This window comes from Sinohyriopsis cumingii, chromosome 10 (genome assembly GCF_028554795.1).
Source record: "Sinohyriopsis cumingii isolate HCF-2022 chromosome 10, ASM2855479v2, whole genome shotgun sequence".
In the NCBI taxonomy this organism is placed as follows: domain Eukaryota; kingdom Metazoa; phylum Mollusca; class Bivalvia; order Unionida; family Unionidae; genus Sinohyriopsis; species Sinohyriopsis cumingii.
In genome coordinates, this window is record NC_142970.1 from 65,136,867 (window position 1) to 65,164,231 (window position 27,365).

The 27,365-nt window shown below is 34.5% G+C and overlaps 1 protein-coding gene across 3 annotated transcripts; it reads left to right on the plus strand.

Annotated features, from left to right (window-relative positions):
- Positions 1–1,571: 1,571 nt before the first annotated feature.
- Positions 1,572–13,222, plus strand: LOC149790285 (peroxidasin homolog pxn-2-like). 3 transcript variants are annotated; one of them, XM_089972326.1, is made up of 9 exons: positions 1,572–1,678; positions 2,371–2,469; positions 3,307–3,411; positions 5,249–5,561; positions 6,110–6,304; positions 7,840–8,058; positions 10,115–10,278; positions 10,626–10,737; positions 12,509–13,222. In XM_089972326.1, the coding sequence occupies exons 1-9, from the start codon at positions 1,627–1,629 to the stop codon at positions 12,672–12,674; spliced, it is 1,425 nt and encodes a 474-aa protein (XP_089828452.1). In that variant the 5' UTR covers positions 1,572–1,626; the 3' UTR covers positions 12,675–13,222. The 3 variants fall into 3 exon arrangements, with proteins under 3 accessions (XP_089828452.1, XP_089828453.1, XP_089828454.1); XM_089972327.1 differs by lacking the exon at positions 10,626–10,737; XM_089972328.1 differs by lacking the exon at positions 5,249–5,561 and having other exon boundaries at positions 6,154–6,304.
- Positions 13,223–27,365: the final 14,143 nt, after the last annotated feature.

The following is a 27,365-nucleotide window of genomic DNA, read 5'->3' on the forward strand; positions in this document are numbered from 1 at the left end:
TCCTAAATTAGTGATACAGTTTTGTTGAGCTTCACGTAACAGTTATTTGTGTAACATATATTGGGTCACCAACTGCAGTCTCCCAATCAATTATTTAGCGTATAACACGTGAACCTTTCAGACACCATTAGGACCTCTCAGTGACATCTGTTGCAGCTTGCTGTGCAATGTAATAAAAAATTTATTTTGCACGGAGAGCATAATGAAAAGGTAACTATTAGGTTGTCAATTGTGAAATGCACTGGTTGTTTTAAGTAAATATATAGAACACAAATGTTTTTAGGTATTAAGGGTGAAATATACATAAAGTCTGAACGAAAATCAGGTGATGCACATGAATTAAAGATCACAAACATAAGAATAAAACAAATGATAGTAATCTCGTTTAGGGTCCAGTTTAGTAAGAGAATCAAACCCGGGATCCCACTTCGTTAGCGACTTAAAATATGTGAATTTCGCAATCTGATATCCGGTAACTTTTTCCACCAATACAAATGATTTTCAGGATTTCTTAAACAGACGTAACGATCGAAGATCTAGATTGCAAGTGCAATGCACGCCAAAAACTAAAATATAAACTTAATTCTTCAGTTAATCAAGAAAACTAATTTAAGTACCTGAGTAAAAAGAGCAGTTGATACTAGTAAAACCATCACCAACAGTTAAAACATCGTTCAGACCATTAGTCTGAAAATAAAAAGTTATCATTTAACAAAAAATTTATTCTCTACGCAAAAGGAACACGTTATATAAAAGCTATAAAATCCGTGAATACCGGAAATAAATTGTATTTAAGGCACTATTACATGGTGTAATTTCTTTTTCTACCCGAATATGTTGTTTTATCTTAATTTTTTGCTATTATTATGTTTGCTATATAAATTTTGAAAGAAGGTGTTATCAGCTGCAACATTTTCTTCTGTTTCTAAATTATATCTCTGTTACTGTAAATTTATGTTTCTATTGATAGGTAACCGAATAGCTTTATTCGTACTTTCTATTTGATTTCTTTCTTGCTTTTTTCCACCATGGTCGTGTTTTTTGTAATGTATTCTGATAAGATCTCTTAAACTGTATTCTAATGTTGATGAATTTCAGGAAGTAATGTTCGGACATTGGACTGTTGTGACACGAATCAAGTAAACGTAAATGCGAAAGTGCGATTTAACGTTTCACTGTTTGTTCTTTTTAAAATCATAGATTGATTCATTAAATATATAACCTAATAGTCCTACGTGCCCCCTCGCTCTCTCTCTCTCTCTCTCTCTCTCTCTCTCTATATATATATATATATATATGCTACCTTCTAGCCTTTCTAAATAGATCCATATACACATGCAAGCATGCACACATAATTAGTTTATTACATAATGTTATTAGTGAGATAGACAGGTTTATAAATATATATAGACAGAACGGTTTTCGAATTCAACTTGCCTTGAAAATAAGAGACAGAGGGTGCATATTTAAACAAGGCCGAACTTGTGCTTCTGTTTGTGTAATTAATATAAGGAAAGACACTATATCAAAAATTGTTTACATGTATCTTTCATTTCAAACAACAGAGAGAAGTGCATTCCAATTTACGTACCCAACGGCGATAGTTTCTTTAAAAACGGGACCTGCATGAACGTAAAACGCTCCACCCCGGCATTGGACGTGAGCTGCAATACGTTGAGTAAGTACAAAATAAAATACAAATCAGGACATTTTCGCGAGGATATACGTATGAGATAAATTATTGGGAAAATAGTTTCCTAAAAAAATCTATTTTCAGATGCTGTGAATTTAAAATTTTCCTGGTATAATAATTTTCGTCAATTTGGATGTCCCCAAAATATGAAAGTACTGTAACAAAAAAGTCATATATTATTAGCCTTATCGCTAATAGCCACATATGTGTACCAGACATTTCATGAAATTAGCAGTTGTGTTAACAAATGCTGCAAATATACGTTCCACTTTTTTCTAAAACGAAAATACACCAAGAAAACGCTTTGAACTCGAAATTGTTCTCCAGGAGGTAAATTAGAGATAACTTCTGACTTCCTGAATAATTGTATGTAGGAACAAGGCGCCTGATTTTTTTAATCGTGTTATCACACAATAACAAATAAACATTTACTGGAAAAATATATTCGATGCTACTCTGTTGGAAAAAGCGAGTCTAACACACACACACACACACACACACAAGAAAGCGTTTACTTCGCTATCAACAAAAATAATGTTATCGTCATGAGATGACTAGACTGTATTTTGCTGAAAATCGTGTGTGCACAAATTTCTTAAATATACGTTACTCCTTGACCAAGACAATTGTATTGATTTATTTTTTATTTTTATTATTTTTAATTTATTTATTTACAGCCGGACCACGACAGCAAGAGAACAGGATAACCTCGTACATTGATGCCTCCAATGTGTATGGTTCCTCAGCAGCTGAATTAATCAAATTTCGAAACCCAAGTTTGTCCTGCAATCTTTCAATCTTTCCATAGCTATCCCTTCGTGTTATATATATATATATATATATATATATATATATATATATATATATATATATATATATATATTGAAATTCTCTTATCATTAAGAATTAATTGAATATAATGAAAATATAAGGAGTCCAGATCTCTTGCATTACTGTTCTTTTTATTATTAACCTGACTACCATGAATTAAAAAGTAAGTCGGACGCGATATATCCAAACGTATATGGTTCAAATAAGATGTATTTGGGTGGAACATCCATCATTCAGTTGTATATGGTTCTAATACAATGGCATTGGATGGGATATATATTTTTCTATAGATCTCGGTATCAATACTACTTACCAATTTTATCTAACATCATTCTTAAGGTCTTCAAGACCGATGTTCATATTTCCTTCTCACACATTTCACTGACGTCTGAGCATTTATATTTCTAACAGGATACAAGACTAATTGGCACAAATGCCAAACCTTTTAAAAATATCGGAAAGCGGAAAAGGAGAGGTATGAAATGAATACAACGATAGATTCGTGTATAGTCACACTCGGAGTAAATTACTCGCTCAGTTTGGACGTAGGGATACGTTCTGCCCGTTAGCCTGGACATATATGTACGCCATATTGAGCATGTTCTTTCTGCCTACTTGTAAGATAATATACTATGAGACTAGCTGTCAAGCCTAATCTAAGCAGCATGTATTGGGGCAAACCAAAACTCATTTTGTCATTCATTCCATATTACAAAATCCACGAAAAGGTTGTATAATTTTTTTGTTGAAATAATGAGTTCTTTGCTTTACTCTAACTGAAGATTTTCCCGAGTATATGACTGTCTCCGATGGTGACAACCTCCCAGCAGGTGATGACAATTCGAAGTGCACTCTGACAGTGACAGGGGAGAGTTGTTCCGTCGCTGGTAAGTTCAAGACGGCCGTACCAATGCACTGCGGGCACGTGTGTTGAATGGTAAATACACATGTGGTAATGCATGCTTAGAACGTCAGTATGCTTTAAGCTATGGATAATCTTACTTAGCGCGGTCAGCTTAAGGAATTCTTATTCCTGCTCAATTATAGATAAATTGCCAAGCAATTGTATGTACTCATGGATGCACAGCTTTATCAGTGTTAAAGAGTCATTTGTTGTACGTTTCTGGAAAGATAAGATACGAACTGGCAACGTGCTGGACACAAGTGAGTCGTTTTCTAATGAGCGGCGGTCACCAACTACATACAAATATGTAAAACAATGGAGTTTTGAATACTCCTGAGAAAGTGACCATCAACAACTGTTGTCATAATGGACAAATAGGATAGCCTTAAAAAAGATATGCGTAAGTGGAAATTTTATAAATTTAACCAACGCTGCGCGCCATTTAGCGTATTTTTTAAAAGGTTTCTGCAACATGGATGAGCAATTACAGAAATATAGGAAAGAAGTGACAGTTTGATATCTTATTTACGGAATTCTGCCAACTGTTGTTTTCTTTTCTCTTAATGGGATAATTTGTTTTGAGTAAGTAATACGTTTAAAATATTGACAGTTATAAAGGTTTCTTAATCTAGAAAATAATCAATTATTTTAGACTGACAAACCCATGGCTACAAGTATGACCAACGTTCAGATAAAGGTTCCGATTAAAAATTAAATATTCATCTCGTACTAAACGAACATGCATTGTTAACTGTATCAAAATTGTATGGTTGCTATAAAGATAAAATTGTGTCGCATCCGATTAATTTTAAAGCTAAAAGAAAGCTGTCTGTTTGTATTAACTGATATTGCTCGATACGGCCACCCCCCAACCCCCACCGTGCAAACAGATATCCAACCACATATACGAATGCTAATATATATATATATATATATATATATATATATATATATATATATATATATATATATATATATATATATACTCATTATTCCCACTATGAAAACAAAGTCATATATGGACATCGTTCTTTTGCATACCAGGGCCCAGCAACGTGGAATGAATTGCCCACTGAACTTAGACACAAAGACACAGTGATCCTATTCAAGAGTGCTCTCAGAACTCACTTATTTCGACTGCAAGAACAAACTTAAAGACCTAATAATGTTTCCTACCTTAAGTATTCTCAGCATGTTTTTTTATGTTTTCTAATTTCATGGTGTTTGTTTTTGTAATCATATCATTATATGTTTTTTATCTTATAGGTGTTGTCTAATGTTGTAAAGCGCTTAGAGCTTATAAAGATTAGGCGCTATACAAAGTCCTTATTATTATCATTATTATTATTATTATGTATATATATATATATATATATATATATATATATATATATATATATATATATATATATATATATATATATATATATATATATATATATTATTTTCTTATTATTTATTATTTTCTTAATGTGGAATCTATATTATGACAAGGCTTAAAATCCATTTTCAATAATCATATCGTCATTCATCACAAATATGCATTTGACTGCCCGTTAAATATCGACTTCAAATCAAAATGTGATGGTTGTCATAAAGGTAAAAATATTTTCAATCAAGACGAACAAAAAAGAAACTATCCGCCTGTAATAATTGATATTTTTCGATTTTGTCACTCGCATGAGTGTACAAAGACACACACACAAATAAACGAATGCTGGTTATGTATTTAATTTGTAATGTGGAATCAATATTAAGATAAAGTTGAACAAAAAAAAAACAAAAAAAACCAAAAAAACATATCATACCGTCATTCCCAGGTGACTCTAGAGTGAATGTTGTACCCAGTCTTGGCTCCTACCACACACTATTTGTACAGGAACACAATCGTATCGTGGATCTTCTCAAAGGACTAGGGTGGACAGATCCAGAGGAATTATTCCAGGAGGCCAGGAAAATAAATATCGCCCAAATTCAGCACATTACATACAATGAGTTTCTTTCCTGGCTCCTAACACGTAAAGTCATGACTAGTAATGGCCTCCTCAATACTGGTACTAGAGTGACTTACTTCAAAGGCTACGACCCGACCATAAACACTGACATTGCCAATGATTTTGGAATAGCATACAGGTAAAAAATAGTTCCGGTCTATCACATTCATACAATTTCAACATTACCTTGTGTAAACTGTTTTGATAGCATTATTCACTCAAGTAATATATATATATATATATATATATATATATATATATATATATATATATATATATATCTATTGGCGTCGTAAATAGGCATATTCATAACATAACAGAAAGAACTTTAGATCAATATCTAAATATCTAAATATCTAGCTTGCCAGATGGATAGATAGAGAATTAATGATAAAAATGAGACAAAAGAGACAAAACAAATTGAAAGATTTGGTTAAAGATATATTATTTGAAATAAATAAACAATTGGGATCGAGCTGCAAGTTGTCTATTAGTTGTATGATGGATGGTTAAAGAGTCATCTGGATCAATGGATTTAAGGATGAATAAGAGCGTAGATGAATGGACGGGGAGATGTTAGTATCGATGAACATCTCTCTCTCTCCTATATATATATATATATATATATATATATATATATATATATATATATATATATATATATATATATATAACCATGCCGTTTAGAATAGGACATTCCTGGATAACGAATGAAATGAAACTTCACACAGAGAGTACAGAGACGACAGATATCAATGACCCGGATCTGAAAAATATTGAGAACACGTATCTTAATCCTCATATGCTTTACATGAGGGGAAGAACCGGAGCACATCGAATGCTGAAATGGATGACAGAAACAAAATGCCCTAAAACCGACAGGTACCTATATATGCATCGAGTTGTTTACTTGTACATATCCATATATATCTATCGGTATGTCTATGTACCTAACTATATATAAGTCTGTCTATCAATACATGTATCTTACACGTTTTGGAGACACTGAGATAGGGCGAAATCAAATACTAAATATTACATCTGCATGATCGCAGAACAAAAATGTTCTAACGGGTTAGGGACAGAGTTCATAGATATTAAAGGTAGACGATGTCTAGATACTCACACAGTACAAAAGAAATGGAACCACAAAATGCGTGGATTTGATTTGAAATTAAATTACAATAGGACAGTGTACGATCTTTTCGACTAATTTTTCATCTCCTTCTTAGAAATGTAAATGTATCAAGTGCATTAGTTTGATACATGATACTAGTTGCATGTGCTGTAAAGACTCTAACAGATTAAACAATATTTGGTCCCTCTCATTTTTTCACGTTTGATTACACGCATGCATAATAAGACTGCAAACTGTAGAGTTTCGAGGTGACATTGAAAAACTGAGATGACAATGGAATACGCCAACACACGAGTACTACTGATAACACACGAGTACTACTGATAACACACGAGTACTACTGATAACACATGAGTACTAGTGATAACACACGAGTACTGCTACTGATAACACACGAGTATTACTGATAACACACGAGTACTACACACGAGTACTACTGATAACACATGAGTACTAGTGATAACACACGAGTACTACTGATAACACACGAGTACTACTGATAACACATGAGTACTAGTGATAACACACGAGTACTACTGATAACACACGAGTACTACTGATAACACATGAGTACTAGTGATAACACACGAGTACTACTGATAACACACGAGTACTACTGATAACACATGAGTACTAGTGATAACACACGAGTACTACTGATAACACACGAGTACTGCTGACAACACACGAGTACTACTGATAACACATGAGTACTAGTGATAACACACGAGTACTACTGATAACACATGAGTACTAGTGATAACACACGAGTACTACTGATAACACACGAGTACTACTGACAACACATGAGTACTACTGATAACACACGAGTACTACTGATAACACATGAGTACTACTGATAACACACGAGTACTACTGATAACACATGAGTACTAGTGATAACACACGAGTACCACTGATAACACACGAGTACTACTGATAACACATGCGTACTATTGATTGCCTTTTTTAGAATTGTTGTTAATAAACAAAACCCTTTCCGGAACAGAGATCTAGCCAATCAATCGCATGGTAGACTCCAGTCATTTAACGTTAGAAACGAATAAAGAGCGAGCTTCATTCATCGTGCGGCGGACGATTAGATTATAGAATGCCTCATAACATGTTTTCGTTCTATCTTATACAAACAGTATTAACTTGTCCTACAAGGTCATATCTTCTAATCATAGCATCTACTAATTAGTTCTCGCTACATTGTTTCTCCTCAAATGCTTTATCCTCTACATTATTACCATCCAAACTTCACACATGTTTAAAGATTCGTGGAAGATGGAGCGAGAAACAAGCTGTATTTGTCGAACGGTGTAAGTTATGACCTGGCGGCCTTAAACATAAACAGAGGAAGAGACCACGGAATTCCTCCTTACTGGAAATACCGGACAGAATTATGCGGTGAATCACTGGCTGATCCAAGTTCTTGGGCATCTCTGACATGGCACGATAGCACCACCATAGCACTACTGAAGAGTGTCTATCAGTAAGACAAACTTTTTTCAGTTCTACAATCACTCACACATTCACACAAACACAAAGAAGGCCAAAACATGTTTAGGCTTTGTATTCACTAAACTCCTCATTTGGTGAGCACAAATATACTCACATCTCTAATGATTTAACTCCAGAAACCAAAATAACAGGTGTTTGGTTTCACGCGTACTTGCAATAAATGAATAATTATTTTAATAATAAATGAAGAAAATCATTTGAAGAGAAGCAAGCTCCGTTTACTTTGCAAGTTGGCATTGCGAATAAATTTCATTACTTAGAGTAAATTGAGTGTTCCATCGTGGCCATGGTTCCCTGTGTACAGACAGTTCGAACACCCCGTTGCAAAATCTGCTGGCGTTAAGCGTATAAATTCTCCTTTTTTACTTCAGAAGTTATAGTCAAAAGCAAATGCTTTGAAATACAAGGATACGCAACACAAATTTCATGATCTTTTCAGATTCACTATAAACACCGGAAACTTTGTAAAACCTTAAGTCTGACAGCCAATTCAGATCCTAAATCTTAGTCCCAACGTATTTTGTTCAAATAATATGGGAAAACGTATTCCAAAACGTTGGCATCCTAGTTAAATATATATCACAAGTAATGAAAGGGCATACACAGTTAGACACAGATGCTCCGCAGTCATGATGTTATGAAATATCTTGACATCTTCCATTATGCGAGTCGGCAAACAAGATTCGAGAAATTTAAATTCATCCTTGGATAGTGACATCCCTGAACAAATCGCAGAGTGGTTGTGTCGTTGTCATGATCGTGTATAGGACACAAATACCTCACTGATACATAACACACGAAGGGTTGACCTCCATCAGTGCAGATGCAAAGTAATGGTCATAGGCAATAGAACACATTCTAGTTGGGCGGATCAATACCCATCATATAAGACATTCTTTTCGTGATTTAAATGCTTTTACGGGCATCCAAGATGATGCACCACACGATTAAATCTTGGACGTTTCGATGGCATATGGTTTATATAAGGAAATATGATCGCAAATTTTAAGAATTGTATGCACATTTTACCGTCATAAATTATTTAATATACATTGATATAACTCGAACATTTCTGCCTTTAGCTCTGTGTTCAAGAACTATATCGTTATGTTTTATTTCTGGAAGGATTTATCTTCTTAAAATATTAATCTTATGCAATTCCTTCTCTGAATATGTTTACGATCTGCTGACGTCCTTCTAACCTGTTATATACATTTAGATTTTGTTGTATGTGTTCAATGCCACTTATCATCACATGATATACCATAATAGGCGCTCAAAATATCTGGTGCAGGAAGAACCGTGAAAACCCTTGGATGAACCACCCACCATCAGGATTTCTACTGGCAATCTTACGCACATGCCTACGTTGGCCGAGCCTAGATCAGTACCCATGCGTACAGAGAGGAGGTGGGAGTGATCTGTAATGTCAAGCGTCTTATACCGCTCAGTCACCGCTCCAGCCCAACATATCTTGAGATTTAATATAATGATGCAGAAACAAAACATGTTTCTGTATCTACTGTTGAGATTTGTGGAGAGTAAAGGCTCAGTGGATTATTTTTCATATTAGCCTTAAGTGTCCCTGTTTATATCAATATTTAGATTGATTAATCCACAACACCACCAACGCACGTCACCTAACACTCCTTGTACAAAACTATTCTTAATATCAACACTTGATATCGAACTAATTGCAATGATTAAAAAGCTATCCGCAAGAGCAAGAGGGCATATGTGACATACGGTTTACAAGATCTAAGAGAAAATAATGGAGTGCACCACTTATACGTTTAAGTCAGTACACTTCCACTAAGCCGAGGCGAAGAAAACTATGAATTGAATTGTATTTTCAAAATGTTACAAAGGACATGTTGCAGACCATGGCACATATGCAAAAAATGCTAACGAATCTCATTTTTTGAAACAGTTCTACTAACCAAATAGACATGACATGATACACTTAATCCTAGGTTGATCCCTTTAAATTTACGTGAATTTATCAATTTACATCTTAATTCATACAGATCACCGATGGACATAGACTTGTGGACTGGTCTTGTCACCGAAAAGATTTCCACACTCATCGTCGGTCCAACACTAAACTGCATCCTTTTAGCGCAGTTCAAGGCCCTCAAAAATGGAGACAGGTTTTGGTTTGAGAGGCCGGAACCGGAAGGGTTTTCAATCGGTGAGTCAAGAATGTTCCAAAGGTAATGACTATCCGGCTAAATAAAACAATAAGCTAGATGTTAAAGATGAGGAGGTACAATTAATAAAAGGTGAGCGCTGTTTTCCGGTTTAGTAATCTGTTGTCCTTCACTATAGATGATTTCAACTCTCTAAAAAATAATGTCTTTAAAATAATGTATCACTCCTTTCTTCTTTTCTTGAAATCAGTGAGATGCACTTCTAGTGTCTCTTTACCGAAATATATGTTCAGACATGCATGCTATTTTTTATATTAATTCCTTTCTTAAGGACTTTAATACACCTTTGTCATCTTTAACAAATACAGTTTTAATTATTGTGTTCCAGCAAAACTGACCGCCATAAAACAAACATCCCTCTCGGCCGTGCTGTGTGCAAACGTTTATGACGACAACTTCGTTATCCCTAAAGATGCGTTCCTCGCGGCAGACACCATAAAGTAAGATTATAGTATTTTGGTAATTTTCGTGACCGTTTTCTCACTGTTTTTGTGGATATCGCATTATTACAAAGTGAGACATTAGCAACGTGTTGGCAAGGTTTGAAAATAGAAAGGTAGAAATTTATAAAAGGCTATGAAGGACGACTTATGTTAAAGTATGAAGCATTATATACAGCAACAAATGGTGGAATCAAGTTAAAATGAATGTATGTTTGTAAATGTAACGAATTTATCTTTAGTGCATATTGGAATGTTGGATATCAGTCCATAACGATAAAATATCATTATTTTGTGTATTTTATTCTTCGATGTGGGATGATTCTACACTTTCAAACGGGGGCAATGTAGAGACTTATGGTGTAGATAATCTTTGAGATATATACGTCCCTCTGTACGACCTTTTTATTGTTCCCAATGTTAATAACAGTCAAAATGGATTGCCATGAGACCCTGATAACATTTGTAAAATGAAATATACTTGCCAAATGAAAGATGAGTTTCTTTTGCATACCATCATGAAGGTGCTGACATTGGTACGAAGCGAAAATAAACGTATATTCCCTATATGGAAGTTAACATGGCTTCCTAAACTGACGTAAACGTAACACTTAAGTGTAATATATTTAGCAGCGACCTAGTTTCAGTAGCAGAGATGCATTGTCTTAAATGAGTACATTCACCAGTAAACGAGACCAGAAAGTATTCGAAGAGTTAAACTTACTCCGAATTTAAGTAATATGTGATATGTAGTGTCAACTTACCAAATAGACCGCAACATTTCAGCTATTCTTTTGTATTTGGGGTGAACTCTTGACAACAGAGAACGCAAAATCCTTAGGAAAGTGGTACGCGTACAAAAGAGTTTAACAATGAAGAATCTGTTGCTTATTATAAAGGGATCAAAAGAAAAAAAAAGAGAAAAGAGGCAATTTAGAAACGATAGTTGTTTGAGTTACCTTAAACAAATATGAAGTACTTCATTGGTACCGTACGTGAACAATCCTCAGGCAGGGGTAGGGGTACGGTTTGTTTTCTTAGCAGCAAGAAAACTACATATACAGCAGTGTGCATTTCCATCTGAAAATAAAGGGGATATCTGTGTATGTGTCTCTGTGTGTGCGTGATTTGGATTTATAACGTAGCTTTAAAAAAAAATTCAGTCATATCGCTATAGTGATATCTAGCACTGGGGCATCGTGCCGCAGATATGTAGCATGATGTCCCATTCAGTCACATTATTCATGACACTAGGCCAACGAGTCCTAACAATAACCGCTTAATGCTGAACGCCATGTGAGGCAGCTGTTAGTACCATTTTTATGTCTTTGGTATGACTCGGCCGTGGTTCGAACCCGCGACCTGACGCATCCAGGGAAAACACTAATAAAGGGTATGCAAAAAGATATTGTGTATGCATGTAATTTATAATGGTAAGATAACTGAATGAATACAAGTATCATTAGGCGAGGTTTGCTTGAATTGACATCATTTTATGTCGTTTATTCTAAACTTTAATACACATTTTGAAATATTACATATGGTATAAGGGAAATAACTCAAAATACCTTCTTACAGGTACAGCTGGTGCTTTTCTTTGCTGTATTTTCATACAAGAAATATTATTTCATCGAGATGTGAATTCATATTTCATTACTTAAACTGCAGGATCAGAAAAACATCAAACCCTTAAACTTCGTCCGAATTTAATTAAAGCGTGAAATACAGCTTGAACTGGCCTACCTTTAATTATAAGCCTATACATTTACAGGAATCTGGCCGTTCCCTGCTCACAGATACCAAAACTGGATCTCAGCCCTTGGAGTAAGTCCGCCAAGCGGAATTTGGACACAGGAAAAGATGACCTCACGAACAAAGTGGCGCACCTACTCCTGAAAATTCTAATAGAGGGAGAGGCTGGTGATGAAAAGAAGTAAAATTCGTGACGACTATGACCAAATTTTTTTCTAATGTTTTAGTGAGCTCCTAATACATTTTTATGCAAAATGCATATCAACATTACAATTGAACTGAATTAGAAGAATAAGGAATCAAATACATTTCTGAGTACTGACTTTATAATCTTTTAATGCTATATCTTTAATGATATCTTTATATCTGTGTTCCTGTCCATCTTTTGATCTGTGTCTGTTTTCTTGATTTTTTTTCATATATCAATCATAAATAAATTTCCCTTTAGATCATTTCAAAGACAATTGCATACTGATGCAGTGTACAACTGATATTGCTCGTTATATCAATACTTTATGTGATGACTTTATTTTCTTTTTCGTTTGCTTTATCTATTTTGTCGTTTGCTTTATCTACTTTTTCGTTTGCTTTATCTACTTTGTCCGACCGTAAGATCCTGCTATTTCAAACAGTATCAATCTCTTTTGAAATGATGTACCAGTGTGACCTCGGGTTTTTATACATGTGATTTGGTAGTGAAATCATATCTTTTGAATACAATGAATTACTTCAATTGTGCCCTGTTTAATTCATAACAACACCCATAGAACATTGATCGGATAGGGCCAGTCCGATTTCAGACATACGTTTAATCTAAAATTTAGGAGTTGAAGTTATTTCAGTAAACACAGAACCTAGCAGCAGAAACTGATGTATATGACACAATGTATAATTTTTCAAAACTTTGCACTAGCCGCAGATACATGAAGTAAAAATATAGTTCTCGCATGCATGTCAGCCTTCCTTATCCCCTTTATACTATAGGTGAAAAGTTTCCTCTTTTGTGTAGTGACCACAAGTAAGGTATTAAGCCGCTCTGTGACCATACATAGTACATTACAGCTTTTTAGCACTTGTTTGGAATTTTGGATGAATTTTCGAGATTTAAAAGTACAAAATGCCAAGGAAAACAGAAAGGTGTGGCCATCCCAAACAAGTCAAAAGAGGAGGAAAGTTTGTTTCCCAAATGGAGGTGTTAGCTTAAAATAAACGTATCAATAGATAAAAAATATTAAGAAGGGAAATATGTTGAGGCATGATTCCATCTATCACAGAAGAATTTGCAGGCAAAACTACTACTTCATCTTTGTAGCCCCATAACTAAACGTAGAGTAGTCTGCATTTATATCTGAAATGCATGAGTGCAAAATTCAAATCATATAGATACATGTATTTTATATTGAATGTATACCAAAAATTTAAAGTAATGCTAAGGTAGTGTGTGTGTGTGTGTGTGTGTGCGCGCGTGTGTGTGTGTGTGTGTGTGATTTGGATTTTTATCGTAGCTTTAAAATGTATTCAGTCATATCGCTACGATGTTTGCAGTGTGGCAATTAATAGCGATCCAGAACTGGGGTATCATGCCGCAGACATGTAGCATGATGTCCCACCCAGTCACATTATCCTGACACCAGGCCGACTAGTCCTAGCACTAGCCTCTTAATGCTGAGCGCCTAGCGAGACAGCTGTTAGTACCATTTTAATAAGTCCTTGGTATGTCTCGGCAGGGGTTCGAACCCGCGACATCCTGGATCTGGACGCTCTAACCACTAGGCCACCCGAACGGTTAATATTCAGGTAGGGAGGGGAAAGGAGAAGCAACCTATTTACCGTTTTCAAAGGAATACACTTTTCAGAGAAATCATTAGCCAATTTTGGCACAATAATTTAATGTTTAAAATAATATGTCACGTATATTTCATATAATTAATATCATAAAAACACCGTTCACAACGAGCATTTTTAGTTCTAGAAATATTATGAAATGAAATACCCACTTGTACGGGACTGTCTTTCCTTTACACCTTTGTACACGCAATAAAAATTACTTTATGGAAAAGTAGTTTCAAGTATTTAAATTCAAAAATTAAAAAATGACCAAAGTGAGAAGATGCCAAACCATTCGGATCTCCTAAGGCGACACCAAAAATCTAAAGAATGGGGGGGGGGAGTATCGACGTAACGAACAATATGTGTTCGATGTGTTTACTTCCCAAAATGGCCAGCCATTTTGAGGAAAATACAAACGTACATGTTGGACAGAACCTTGTAAAAGGCACTAGCTGATTATAAATGAAGCTTAACAATATATCTGGGAAATGTTGACTTATTGCATTTTCTTTAGCCTATCATGGGACATACTGGCTTAAAGATATTGCCTTTGTCTACCAATATTATTGTTCCTAGAAATCAATAGTATTTCCATTGTGTACCATTAGTATTGCCCGTGTCTACAAGTAGTATTGATTAGTCTACGAATATGATGTAAATAATACATATTTATAAACTGTACAACTAATTTAAAGAGAGGAATATCTAGAAAAAGTTCATTATTGCATAATATTGAAAAGGAAAGGGAGACTGAAGATCATGTCTACAACAACGTACTAGAATTACTTTACTTAGCATATCTTTGAGATACACCGTGTCTATGGCAACCGGATCACCTTACTTCTATCCTACAATTCAAATCGAGAATACCAGATTTTACAGTTATTATATTGTTTTTGTCCAATATACTATATAGGAGGGTGAACAGACCACTTGTTTTAAAGTATATTTATGAAGAAACAAATTTCATACAAAAAAATGGGAAATACAAGCGTAATAACGTCAAACCGAAGCCACTAACTAAAATCGAGAGTTTCTCTAACTGGGTTAGCTCATTTTGTTATTTCATCTTTGTCATTCGTGTTTTTATTAATTTTAATACCTGTTTTTGTTTACCTTTCGGACACTCATTTGTTGTTGAACCCACCCGGCTGCTATCTTTTTATTCAAAGATTTTATCAAGACCTTTACGATATCGTGACACTGGATCATGTAAATTTATTGTTATAAATCCGTATGGGGTAGCTTGTGCTTTTGAAAAGACGTTTTTGAACTTAATCATGTCCATGTTCCCTGAACACCAAGTCTGATGGATGTTTCGCAGAGTATATTAATCGACTCCATTAAAGACAACCAAACTATTACAGTTATCTCTAATTACTTTTATTACGTTTATCATCAAGATTATTTAATCCAGTTTTGGTAACTTCATCTGTTACAACGAGATGTTTATAAGGCCTAAAACCACTTGTTATCGAATCAATTTTTCTATGTAATGCTTCTTTGTAATGATCAGATCGTAGCTTGTTTGTAATGATCATCCAAAATCGTACCTTGTTTCTAACATGATCATTATTCAACCCTTTTGCCTTTTCCATTTTGTCATTTACATCATTGGTCAATATTGCATACATTTTACTAGGATGTCAAAATAATTCTTGGATAATTTTGAAGCTAAATTAAGCTTTAAACTTTCCAATCACTTTTTGTGTTTGATGGATCATGAAATCCTGTTTTTGATGAAACATCAGATAAATCAAATAACTATATATTATCGTAGATATCTTGTAAAACATAATTATTAGCACAATATGTTCCATAAATTTCATAAACAAGCGAGTCAGTATCTGTGAACATCAAATTTACATTAGGCCATTTCTGTTTAATTTAAAACTAATTTAGTCTCTTTCTTTTTCACAAGAACAAGATTTTCAGATATATTTATTAACCCATCAAACGTGTTTGAATTAATCATTTTCTTACATCGACGTTTGTTATTAATTATTTCAATATTTACACGTTTCCTTATATTCTAACTGTCTTTCCGTACACTGAATTGTTCATCAGTTTAAAGAAATCTTTCTCAAAGTCTGTTGTCGCTTTTGCTCATCGCTCAGTGTTAGAATCAATATATAATTTCATCCAACGAGAATGATTAAACAATAACACGAAGTGAATCTTTACAATTTTTAATCCGGCATCAACAGCAAGTTTCAGTATTTTATAATGACAAACATAGTTTCGCTTATTGAATAGATTAGATATTAGTTTTGAAACAGTACAAGGTCCACTTGTGCGAGGAGATAAATGTTCTTCTTTTAACATAGCATTATTTATCACCATTTGTTCTGCGAGACAAGGATAATCGTTATGATAATGATGTAACTTTTCAGGATAACCAACTTCTACTTCGACAAAATAACTGCACACGTCACTCATTGGCTTGGTTACATTGGTTGTATCTTTGAGAAATTGTTCAGATGAAATCGAGGATCGGATGTCTGATCCTTTACTAATATATTAAAACATATGGTGTGTTATGTATATTTGATTTAATAATATCTGATATAATATATATTTATTTCAATTTAATTGTTTGTTTGTCAGTTATACATATATTTTATTTTTATTACGTGCCATTATAATGTAAATTTTCTAGAAAATAGTTTGACCTTGACTGCTCGTTTTGTAAACACCAGGCGTTGATCTAGATCCTGACCATGATTCAAAATTAGTAGCAACCACGTAAATAAGTTCTATATTTATTTTAAAATGATTGGTTGTTGTCGAGGTCTTGATGGGACTACTGATTTAAGATGAAAACAATTCTTTAATTTTTTTATTTCTTAGTGTAAATTGATTGGTTTTCGTCAGGGCCACATTGGGTGTACGTGATCTTTAACAAGTACATAATTTCGACGAGGTTCTGGAACATGATCACGTGACCTCCTTTTGCGTTTAAGAATACGATATAACGTTTGTTTTGGAGAGATATTCTCAGTGTTAGTTGGGTTCTTACACTGGACGTTGCATGTTGTGCTGTTTGGAGTTATTTTAAATTATTTGCATTCAAAAGGATTAAGTCCTTTCCTGGAAAATACGTGTGCTCATGTGAGATTCTTAATCAAAGACAGTGATTCTAAAAACTTTATTCAGATTTCCAAAACCAGAGTAATATTTCTTGTTTCTACAAGGAACTATAGACTTCAACACTACAGATTACAGCATACGTCATCGTCTTCCATCTTGGATTTTTCGTCGAGACTCGCACATGAAATCATTAGACCATTATATTATTAGGACTCCTAAAATTTTATTCGGGGATATTCTTGGATTATTTTTTATTTGATTCTTAAAACCGTAAGTTCATATTTTTTCATTATTACATAATTTTTCCCAGGGAAAGAAATTATTGTATTTTTCAAAGCTTGTTGTTTTCACCCTTTCTTGTGTTACTGTTTGTTCGAGTCTAAACACGTACCATAAGAAATGGGGAGCTCGTCCTCAGGATAATGTTCAATTTTTGATAGAATATTTCAGAAAATTTTGTTTTTTGAGGTTTGAATTCCCCTAGTTTTTGAAATTGTTAGTCAATTCGGCAAGCATTTTCTAAAATGTCATCAAAAGTAGAAAATCTTTCTTCCAAATCCTACCAAGGAACAATTAGATCTTTTCAAAAAAGATCAATTGATTCAACGTGCCAGAAAATACGATCTTTCTGAGGTAAAAGCTTCCTTAACGAAACAAGAAATAAAAAATATTTTGGTTAAGTATATGGTTGAAAATGATGTTTTGGATAAAAGTGCTTTGGTTTCGATGAGTAAGTCTGTAACAGACTCTGACATACGAAATGGAATCGGAGTTAAGGAGCTGAAACTTCAGAAAGAAGAAAAAGAGAGAGAGAGAGAGAGAGAGAGAGAGAGAGAGAGGTGCAAATGCAGTTACAAGAAAAACAAATGCAGTTACAATATGAGAAAGAGGAGAGAGAGAGAGAATCAGGAAAGAGTGAAGGAAAAACAAATGCATCTACAAAAAGAACAAATGCATTTACAAAAGGAAGAAAGAGAAAAAGAAAAACAAATGCAATTTCAAAAATAACAAATGCAAATGCATCTAGATAAGGAAGAACGAGCGAAAGAGGGAATATCAATTTAGAATAAAAGAAATGAAACTGGCAAGTGAAAGCACATTCATACTACAAATCCAAATATACGTTTTGATCTTGCAAAGAATATTAAAATAGTGCCCCTTTCAGATAAAAAGAAATAGACAAATACTTTACTCGTTTTGAAAAATTTGCTATAAATATGAAATGGCCAAGGGAGCATCAATTATTACAATGTGTGCTCACTGGTAAGGCTAGTGATATTTACAATTCACTGTCAGTTCACCAAAGTGGTAACCATGATGTGGTTAAAGAATGCATCTTAAGGGGTTATGAGTTAGTCCCCGAAGCTTATCGGCAAAACTTCAGAAACTATAGAAAAGAAGCTGGACAAACTCATGTCGAATTCGCCAGAGAAAAAGAGCAGTTATTTCATAGATGGTGCTTATCCAAAAATGTTGAAAGAGATTATGAAAGTCTCAAAGAACTTGTATTACTTGAAGATTTCAAAAGCTGTGTCCATAGTGACATTAAGTCTTATCTCGACGAGCATCAGTTTGAAACCATGGAAAATGTTGCTCGTGCTGCTGATGAGTATTCTTTAACTCATAAAGTTCCTTTGTTTCTACTCAAAGTTTGTACTCAACAGTCTTCTGGCAGAAAAGTATTTCAGCCTAATACAAGCCCTTCTAAAACTCAAACTGCCACAACTTCTAAAAATCAAACTTCAGAGACGCTTAATTCAAGATTATTGTCTCTTCCTACGTGTACCTATTGCTAGAAACAAGGACACGTTATTTCTGATTGCTACAAATTGAAAAAGGCATCAGAATCAAGACAGACCTATTCCACATGCTCTTATTTCTAATATATCAAGGTCACGGTCATGTATTGAAAACAATACATTTGTTTGGTCTAATAAACCCCAGTCTGATTTTATTACGGAGAATAATGAACCATTCATATCGAATGGTTCTATATCACTCTTTGGTGATTCGGCCAATCCAATCCCTTTTAAACGTTTAAGGGACACAGGAGCGTCTCAGAGTCTTTTTTTGTCAGGTACTTTGCCTTTTTCTGAGAAGTCTTCTTCTAATGCGAGTGTTCTTCTTTTCAGAGAGTAGAGTGCGGCTTTGTTAATGTTCCTCTTCGTTGTGTACATCTGTCAGCAGACTTAGTCTCAGGACCCGTGACAGTCAGAACAGTCTCGGTTTTACTCGTTGAGGGCATTCATTTATTACTAGGCAACGACCTATCTGGAGACAAGGTTATGGTTAATCCACTTGTAACTGACAAGCCTTGCTTGAATAAGGAAGTCGATTACATTTTTTGAAAAAGAATTCCCTGATTGATTTCAAGCTTTTGCAGTTACCATAGCTATGGCAAAGAAATTTTTCGAGAATGATGTTGATAAGAAATTGTTCCTTTAGCTGACACGTGTATTGGTCAGGATTTTAATGAGGTCACTCTCACTCCTTGTTTGGTTCAATGAGAAAGTATTGATCCCAGCGATCCTCTTTTAACTACTCATTCTCTTTATTCTTATCAGGGTGATAAACGACAATCACTTGTGGTCGAAGAGGAAAAAGATCCTCCTGTTTTTTTCAGAAGGCTATTAGTATATATACCAGGATTTAAAGCTGAGGAACTGAAGAAATCAGTCACTGATCTTATCAATGACTATTTTTCACAAATTGTTGAGTTTTGGAGAAAAACAGATCCACCAGCAAGTATTCTCAAACATAACAATGATCCATACGGTGAAGGTTGTCATATTTCACCAGGAATTGTAAATATAACAACAACAATAGTATTTAATCTTGTATGTGATGCAATTGATGTCAATTATCAAATAGATCTTCAAAAACAAATCAGGCTCAACCAGGATATATTGTATTTACATTTACACCTTTAGTACCACCTGATAGTTTGCTGAACCTATTAATCCTGTCTATCTGCGCTGTCACATTAATTTGCTGTCACGAACAAGTTTCAGACTTACTGACCAATCCGGACACTTGCTTGATTTGAGACAGAACATTCTGAATATAAATTTGTATGTAAGATCATAGATTTTCACGTTAGTGATGGATTTTCGATCCTGGTTCATAATCAATGAAATAAAATATATTATAACAAAATTTATCTTTTACTGATTCTCGCCCAGATTTCAGGTATTTGATATTCAAAATAATAAAAATTATAGGTATATTACTCGTAAGTTTTCAGATTATCAAACAAGTTCATTAAATTGATGAGGATATTACCTTAATTCAGATTGTCACGGAATAGTATAAATCCTTTTATTTATTAAATACATGCACTCAGGTTTCTTTTTTTGTGTACAACGATACCCGAGGGTGATTTATGTATATTGTACAAATATTTCGAAATAGTGAGTTCGGTTCACCCTACGCCACACGTGCGATTTGCTTTCGATGGGAAGAACCGAATACTTCCAGCGCACAGACGATATATTGCGGCATCGTACTTATATCAATACCTCACCGTAGGTCAAAATCTTTATATTACAGAACTTCTTTTCAGTGAGTGGTCTACTTTAAAGACTTAACACATCTTCAGCTGTAGATGTATGTGAGTTAGTAATTTCTTGTGTAGATATTATAACTATTGTGCTACCACATTTATTTTTGTATATTTTCTATGCAGTTTGTGACTTAATTAGAAATTTATATTAGCAATATATAAAGTTGCATTTTTAAGAAACGTTTAGTACCGTAGGATTCTTGTCGGGTACGGTTAGGTTCATTTCTGAACTTGTGTATTGTTTTGTTATTATTGTGCTGATAATGTAATCAGTGTAACTAACTGCATAAAACGTCATAACGTTTGATCGTATATGCCCGTGTCATGCATAGTACACGGTGTTAGATGTATTTTCAGCTGACCAGAATGATCGGAGTAGCTGCTATAGAACTGACCAGAGTGACCAGAGTGATCGGAGTCGCGGTTAGTTAGTTCGTGCGGATTATGTTAACTGATCCAATATTTTGATATTATACGCTCGTATTAATCATAATTCTTTTCGCATTCAAGTCATTCGTCATTAAACATTGTATTTGTATCACCATCAAAAGAGTTCTGTCGTAAATCCGAAATCCCACCCGGTTATCTTGTTACACAGATTATCAAACAATTTCATCAAGTTGATGTGGTAAATAATACTCAAAATAATAATACAAATCTCATCGAAAAAAAGAAAAGAAAAAATAATAATAATTTCACCCTTGAACTTGTCAAGGAACAAATAAATATATTATAACAAAATTTATATTTTACAGATTTTATAATGTGATGGGCATATGGTTTTCAAAATAATAAAAATCAGTCAGATGTTATAATTTGATGGGGTATATGATACTTAAAGTAATAAAAATCTCATCTAAAAAGAAAACTACAAAATAAATATTATTATCATAATAAAAATAAATATTATTATCATAATAATGATAAATATTATTATCATGATAAAATAAATATTATTATCAGAATAAAAATAATAGTATTATTGAATAAAAATAAACATTACTATCAAAATAAATATTATAATTTTGTTTTTTACTGATTCGCTAATTTGATGGGGTATTTGATACAAGTAATCATGAAAATCAGTCAGATTTTATAATTTGATAGGGGTTATGATACTCATAGTTGTGAAAATTCTACTAAAAACAGAACTTACATAATAAATATTATTATCAGAATAAATATTATTATCATAATTATGAAATAACATTATTATTATTTTTATTATTATTATTATTATTATCGAATGATCTTTGCAAATCTGTCAAATTGCTGATTCTCAAAGGGTCAAACTCATGCGCTTTTCTATTAATTTTGATGATTTGTTGATGCTTTGTCATGAAACACAGTTGGAAGAATGTTTTTAAATGTCCGATTCTGACTAAATTTCAACTAAAAAATGAACAAAATTTAAAAAAAATTATCAATAACACTTAAAATCACTTAGATAACTACGTGAGGTTTGACCCTTCCAAAATAAGTAATTAAGCAGATTTTTTTTTACCCAAAAACCTACTAAAATCAATGAAAAAACGATGAATTTCGACTAACTTTCATCAGAATATCAAATTTTTATACGAAAATCAGCATCATTAATAACTATTATTATCAGAAAAAAAAAGTTATTTTCAGAATCGGAATAAATATTATAATCCGAATACATATTAGTATCAGAATTATGAACCAGGATTGAAAATCAAAGACTAACGTGAAGATCTATGAGCTTACATACAAATTTATATTCTGAATTCCCTGTCCCAGATAGGAGTTTTTATTTTGTTTACATAATTTAAAAATTCTTTTCGTGGAGCCAATCCGTTCGGATCAAAATAAACGATTACACGTGGATCAATTACGTATGCCAAACAACGAGTACCAGGACCGGAACTTTTATCAAGATTAATGATACCGGTTACAACACGGTTTGGTTGTTTTGGTAATTAATCACGCATAAAAACTCCTTTGAAATTTTTTTATATTTAATTTTGTAGCAGCATCGAGTAAATCAAAATTGGCCATAGGAAGAATCAGCGAAGTGTTCCTGGAAGTCTCAGACCTTTTTCGGACCAAGAAGGGGTTCTTGGCAATCTTAGACCCTTTCCCTTTGTTTTAGAAGTCTTTATTCCTTTTGATGTTGCTTTCTTTAATACCATTCCAGCAGCAGTTCTATCAACACCAGGTGCAGCTACTTTTGCAACAGCTGGAGCCGCAGCGGCTATTAACGCTGGTATAGCTGCAAGAAGTGGAAATATACCGTCAGTCTTGACCGAATCTTTAATGGCGCTCGCAGACAGATTAAGTTTAACGCCTGTCTTTCATTGTTTGGCGTCATTGAAATGCCTGAGTTAACGTTCTGACCATGATAGTTTATTTTGACCACATGTGATCTGATCATTTTTAGCGATATTTTTATTTCACCGTTTTTTTCATAGTGAGTGAAGCTTTTAAACCTGACCAGGAGTCAGACTGACACTAACATGATGATATGACATTATAAATATCAAGAGCGATTTAATTACAAGTTTTCTACTAGAGCATCACTGGCTTTCATCCATCCACCAGCACCTTCAAGTAACATTGTTTTGTCTGAGAGAATAACTGCAATTGCTCTATAACCACCAGCGGACAGTCGAGCATCACGAGCTCGGAAGTGTATATCAACGACTGATTGTCTGAACAATTCTAAGTGTTCCAATGGAAAATATTAGATTGGATACAGCGTTGTGAAATCCCGCTGGAAAATCTGAAAACCAGAATCCATATTCTGTTCGCGCCCCATGAATATCATCATCCGATGATAAGCACGTGCAACGTGATTGTGTTCAAAATTCAGCAAAACCTCTTCAGAAGGTTCTTGATGTCCATTTATCCTCAAAGTAACTTCAGAAACTCCAAGTGTGTCAAATACCAACGGATTTCGTTCCAGAGAATCTAATCGGGCATTCTCCTGAAATGCGATGAATATGTGTCGTGGTGCTGACACTCCTTACTGTGATGCTATATGCCATGTGAATAACCCATCAGCATTGCTTTGAACGCTATCTGTTTTCATTGTCAACCATGCCTATGCTGATTTACCGCCTTGACCCATGAAAGATAACAATCGTTGTTCTTCGTCGATCGATGGAGTCATTACTGGCATCCACAGCGAAAGTTTTGTTAGTATTACTTTACCAGCATCAACTGCGTTGGTTCGCCAGATTGCATCATTGTCGATGGATTTTACATATTTATTTCTATCACGATATCCATACGCGGCAATATTAAGTATTTTGTCTAGATCTTTGATATCGGCATTACCTTCAGACGTGAATTTATCTGAAATGATAGTTCTAGCTCTTGGCAGAGGATAAGGCTAATCTTCACGTTGTGGTTGAGGAGGTTGCTGGGGTGGTTGAGGAGATTGCTGGATGGTGGTTGAACTGCTTGAAGACGGCCAGCAATATCAACAGGTAATGTTTGAAGAGTTTTTTTGAGTTGCCTCAGTTGCTATAACAATTGTCCTTGTTGTTTCGAGAAGTGGTTAAAATATTTGCTCTGCACCTTATGCAAATTCCACCTGAGACTCTTGATGAGCTTATAATTTTTGTCTGACAGATTCACGAACAGGGATATATTTTTTTAATTCGTTCTAGTCGCTGTCGAGCTAATCTAGCAGTACGAGATTCCATTATTGATGCAATAATGATTTAATTACTCTCACATTACAGCAGCAGGTAGGGTGCGACCACAAATGAGTGTCCGAAAGGTAAACAAAAACACGCATTACAAATTTCGATAAACACGAACGACAAAGATGAAGTAACAAAATGAGCTAAAGCAATTAGAGAAACTCTCTGTTTTGGTTAGATGCTTCGGTTTGACGTTATTACGTTTGTATTTTTCATTTTTTCGTATGAAATTATATTTTTCATAATTAGACTTTAAAGCAAGTGGTCTATTCACCCTCCTTTATCATACCTGTTTGAAGTTTCGGTTTAATGTTATTGACATTTTTTTCATTTTTTTTAGTATGAAATTTTATTTTCATAAATGGATTTTATAGCAAGTGGTCTGTTCACCCTCCCTACTGCTTCTGTACTAAGCTTACAACGAATGAAGCGCATAATAATTTTTAAATCGTGTAGACTGTAGAGAATTGTATACCATTGGGAGCAAGAAATCTTTGAATAAATAGAATGAACTATCAGTGAAAGCTTAGACTGTACAAAGACTGTGAATGTACGTACGACATGGACAACCGATACCCGTAACACTAACAAGAAGACAAAGTATACGAGGCTGTGCATGAACAATGTCGACTCAGGCGGTTGGTGAACTCAAATGTTAGCGTATCGCCGTATGTCATTCTACCTCTAAAACCTGCCAATTCATATTAAAATGATAAAACTAAGGACATTATTCGAGTTCTACCTTCTGTAACTATTATCTGCCTTCCTGCTAGAGATGATATGTCATCTGTTCATTCTGATTATTTTGAGTTATTATGAAAAGGGGTGTCATGTTTACCCCGACCCAGAGTAGCCCAGTTTTGAAACATGTATAATCAAGGTAATTCTGACGGGTCATTGTTTGATGTCGAACATTGCCGAAGGCTAGCACTAATCCGTTACGTAAGATTGTTGTGGCTAGAATCGAAGAACCGGACATTGGAGTTGCACACAGCCAATTATCACCTAGGTGTCGAAATGTTTCCAAGATCAAAAGAAATTGCCTGAAGAAGTGGGAGTGTCCTAACTTCTTTCCCCTGCAAACAGACAGACAGGTTGAACTGGCCGCTAAGACGATTGGACAGGGGCACAGCGCCACCCAATCAGAATCGAGATAGGGGGGAGACCTTGATTTGGGTAGAATGATATCCCTGCGTTTTCCGGCAAAAGTTAGTTCGCTGAGAGAATTACCCAGAGAAGAGGTTAGCGTAACTCCGAATAGCCATTCGTTATTGGCGGGAAAATCTTAGAGCGGGAAGGTCTAAGTACAGAAAGCTTCAAAAGGTCAGTAGATATTTGTTCGGTCTTTGTGGAATGCGACTGCATTTTAATTGTAGGTCGTATGTATACTTTATTAGTACTAGAATCGTAGTACGAAGAATTACTTTGTTTTGTTAATATGTTTGCATATTTTGAAGAAATGAGTTGATATTTGTAAAGAATTATATAGCTTGCTAGCCGTCGTAAGAGTTAATATTGTAATTTACTATGTGGGTATTTTATAGTAGACTAACACATATGTTCATATGATTATAGATTTTGCCATTGTTGAATATTTGTAATGTACAGACATGCGTCTGATTTTGTCAGATTGTAGTACGATGAGATTAAATATATATGTGTATATACTGACGTGACGCAATGTATTGATGTCTGTATAACAATTTGCTGATACTGTGTTATTACGCCATTGTTTACCCAACAAGAAGTGTGTGGGAATTTCGATGTGTATTCATGCGTGGCCGAAACAGTGACAGCTATCTGATGGTTAATTGTCGATATAGTGTGAGGTGAGGTTCGATTAAACATTTGTTAACGCCTTGTGGTTTTTCACAGGAAGCTTTGAGGGACAGACCAGTTAAAGTTTGGTCCCGTTGTCTCGGATAGAGAGACGGAGGAAAGGAGGGAAGGAGAAGAAAGGAGGAGTTGAAGTCTGGGAGCGGAATTGGAGCAGGAGATAATAAAAGGAGGAGAAAGGAGAAGCTGAAGTCTGGAGCGAAGCTGGAGGAGATAGTAGAGAGGAAACAGAGACAAAGAAGGAGTTAGAGGAACGGAAAGAAGGAAGGAATCAGCGGGAAGAAATAGATGAGTAGATGCAAGGACAGGGGAAAATCGAACTCACACTGTAAATCACGGGATGAATTAGGCTGTCACTTGGTCGAGGGAAAGACGAGTGATTGGAAGTTATCGTTTTTAAATTATCACATTTATTAAATTGTTATTGATTGAATTTCATCTTCGTGTTCTCTATAATTTAACCGTCGGCATCGCTAACTGGGGGCTCAGAGCTGTAAATCTACATCATCACTAATTTAACTTTCTAACCTAACGAGCCAGGGTGGAACTTTCAATTTAATTTAATTAAATTATATTGGGAGAACCCCACCCCAATACGACAGAACGCCACAAGGGGGTTAAAATAGTCATTTTACAGGTAAGATTGTTTTCTAGTTTGCGATGGAAAAGGTTGAGGATGATCAAATTACACTGTTGCTTGCAAAGATGTGAGCAGCACGTGAGCCATAAAACAAATTAGCAAGTTACACAATGTGAAGCAGTAGAAAATGGGACATCACGGACCTTGGGGGTATATCTACAGTCAAAAGTATCAAATAAACAAAACACTAACGTAACGTGATTATTTAAAACAGACCCGGCATTGATACAGTTTTACATCAATGACA

Excerpts from the sequence above, each read along its gene's own strand:
- LOC149790285 (XM_089972326.1), top strand. The coding sequence starts at position 1,627 with ATGAACGTAAAACGCTCCACCCCGGCATTGGACGTGAGCTGCAATACG. Across the intron at positions 6,305-7,839 it reads AAATGCCCTAAAACCGACAG|ATTCGTGGAAGATGGAGCGA; the intron begins GTACCTATATAT and ends ACATGTTTAAAG. Across the intron at positions 10,279-10,625 it reads ACCGGAAGGGTTTTCAATCG|CAAAACTGACCGCCATAAAA; the intron begins GTGAGTCAAGAA and ends ATTGTGTTCCAG.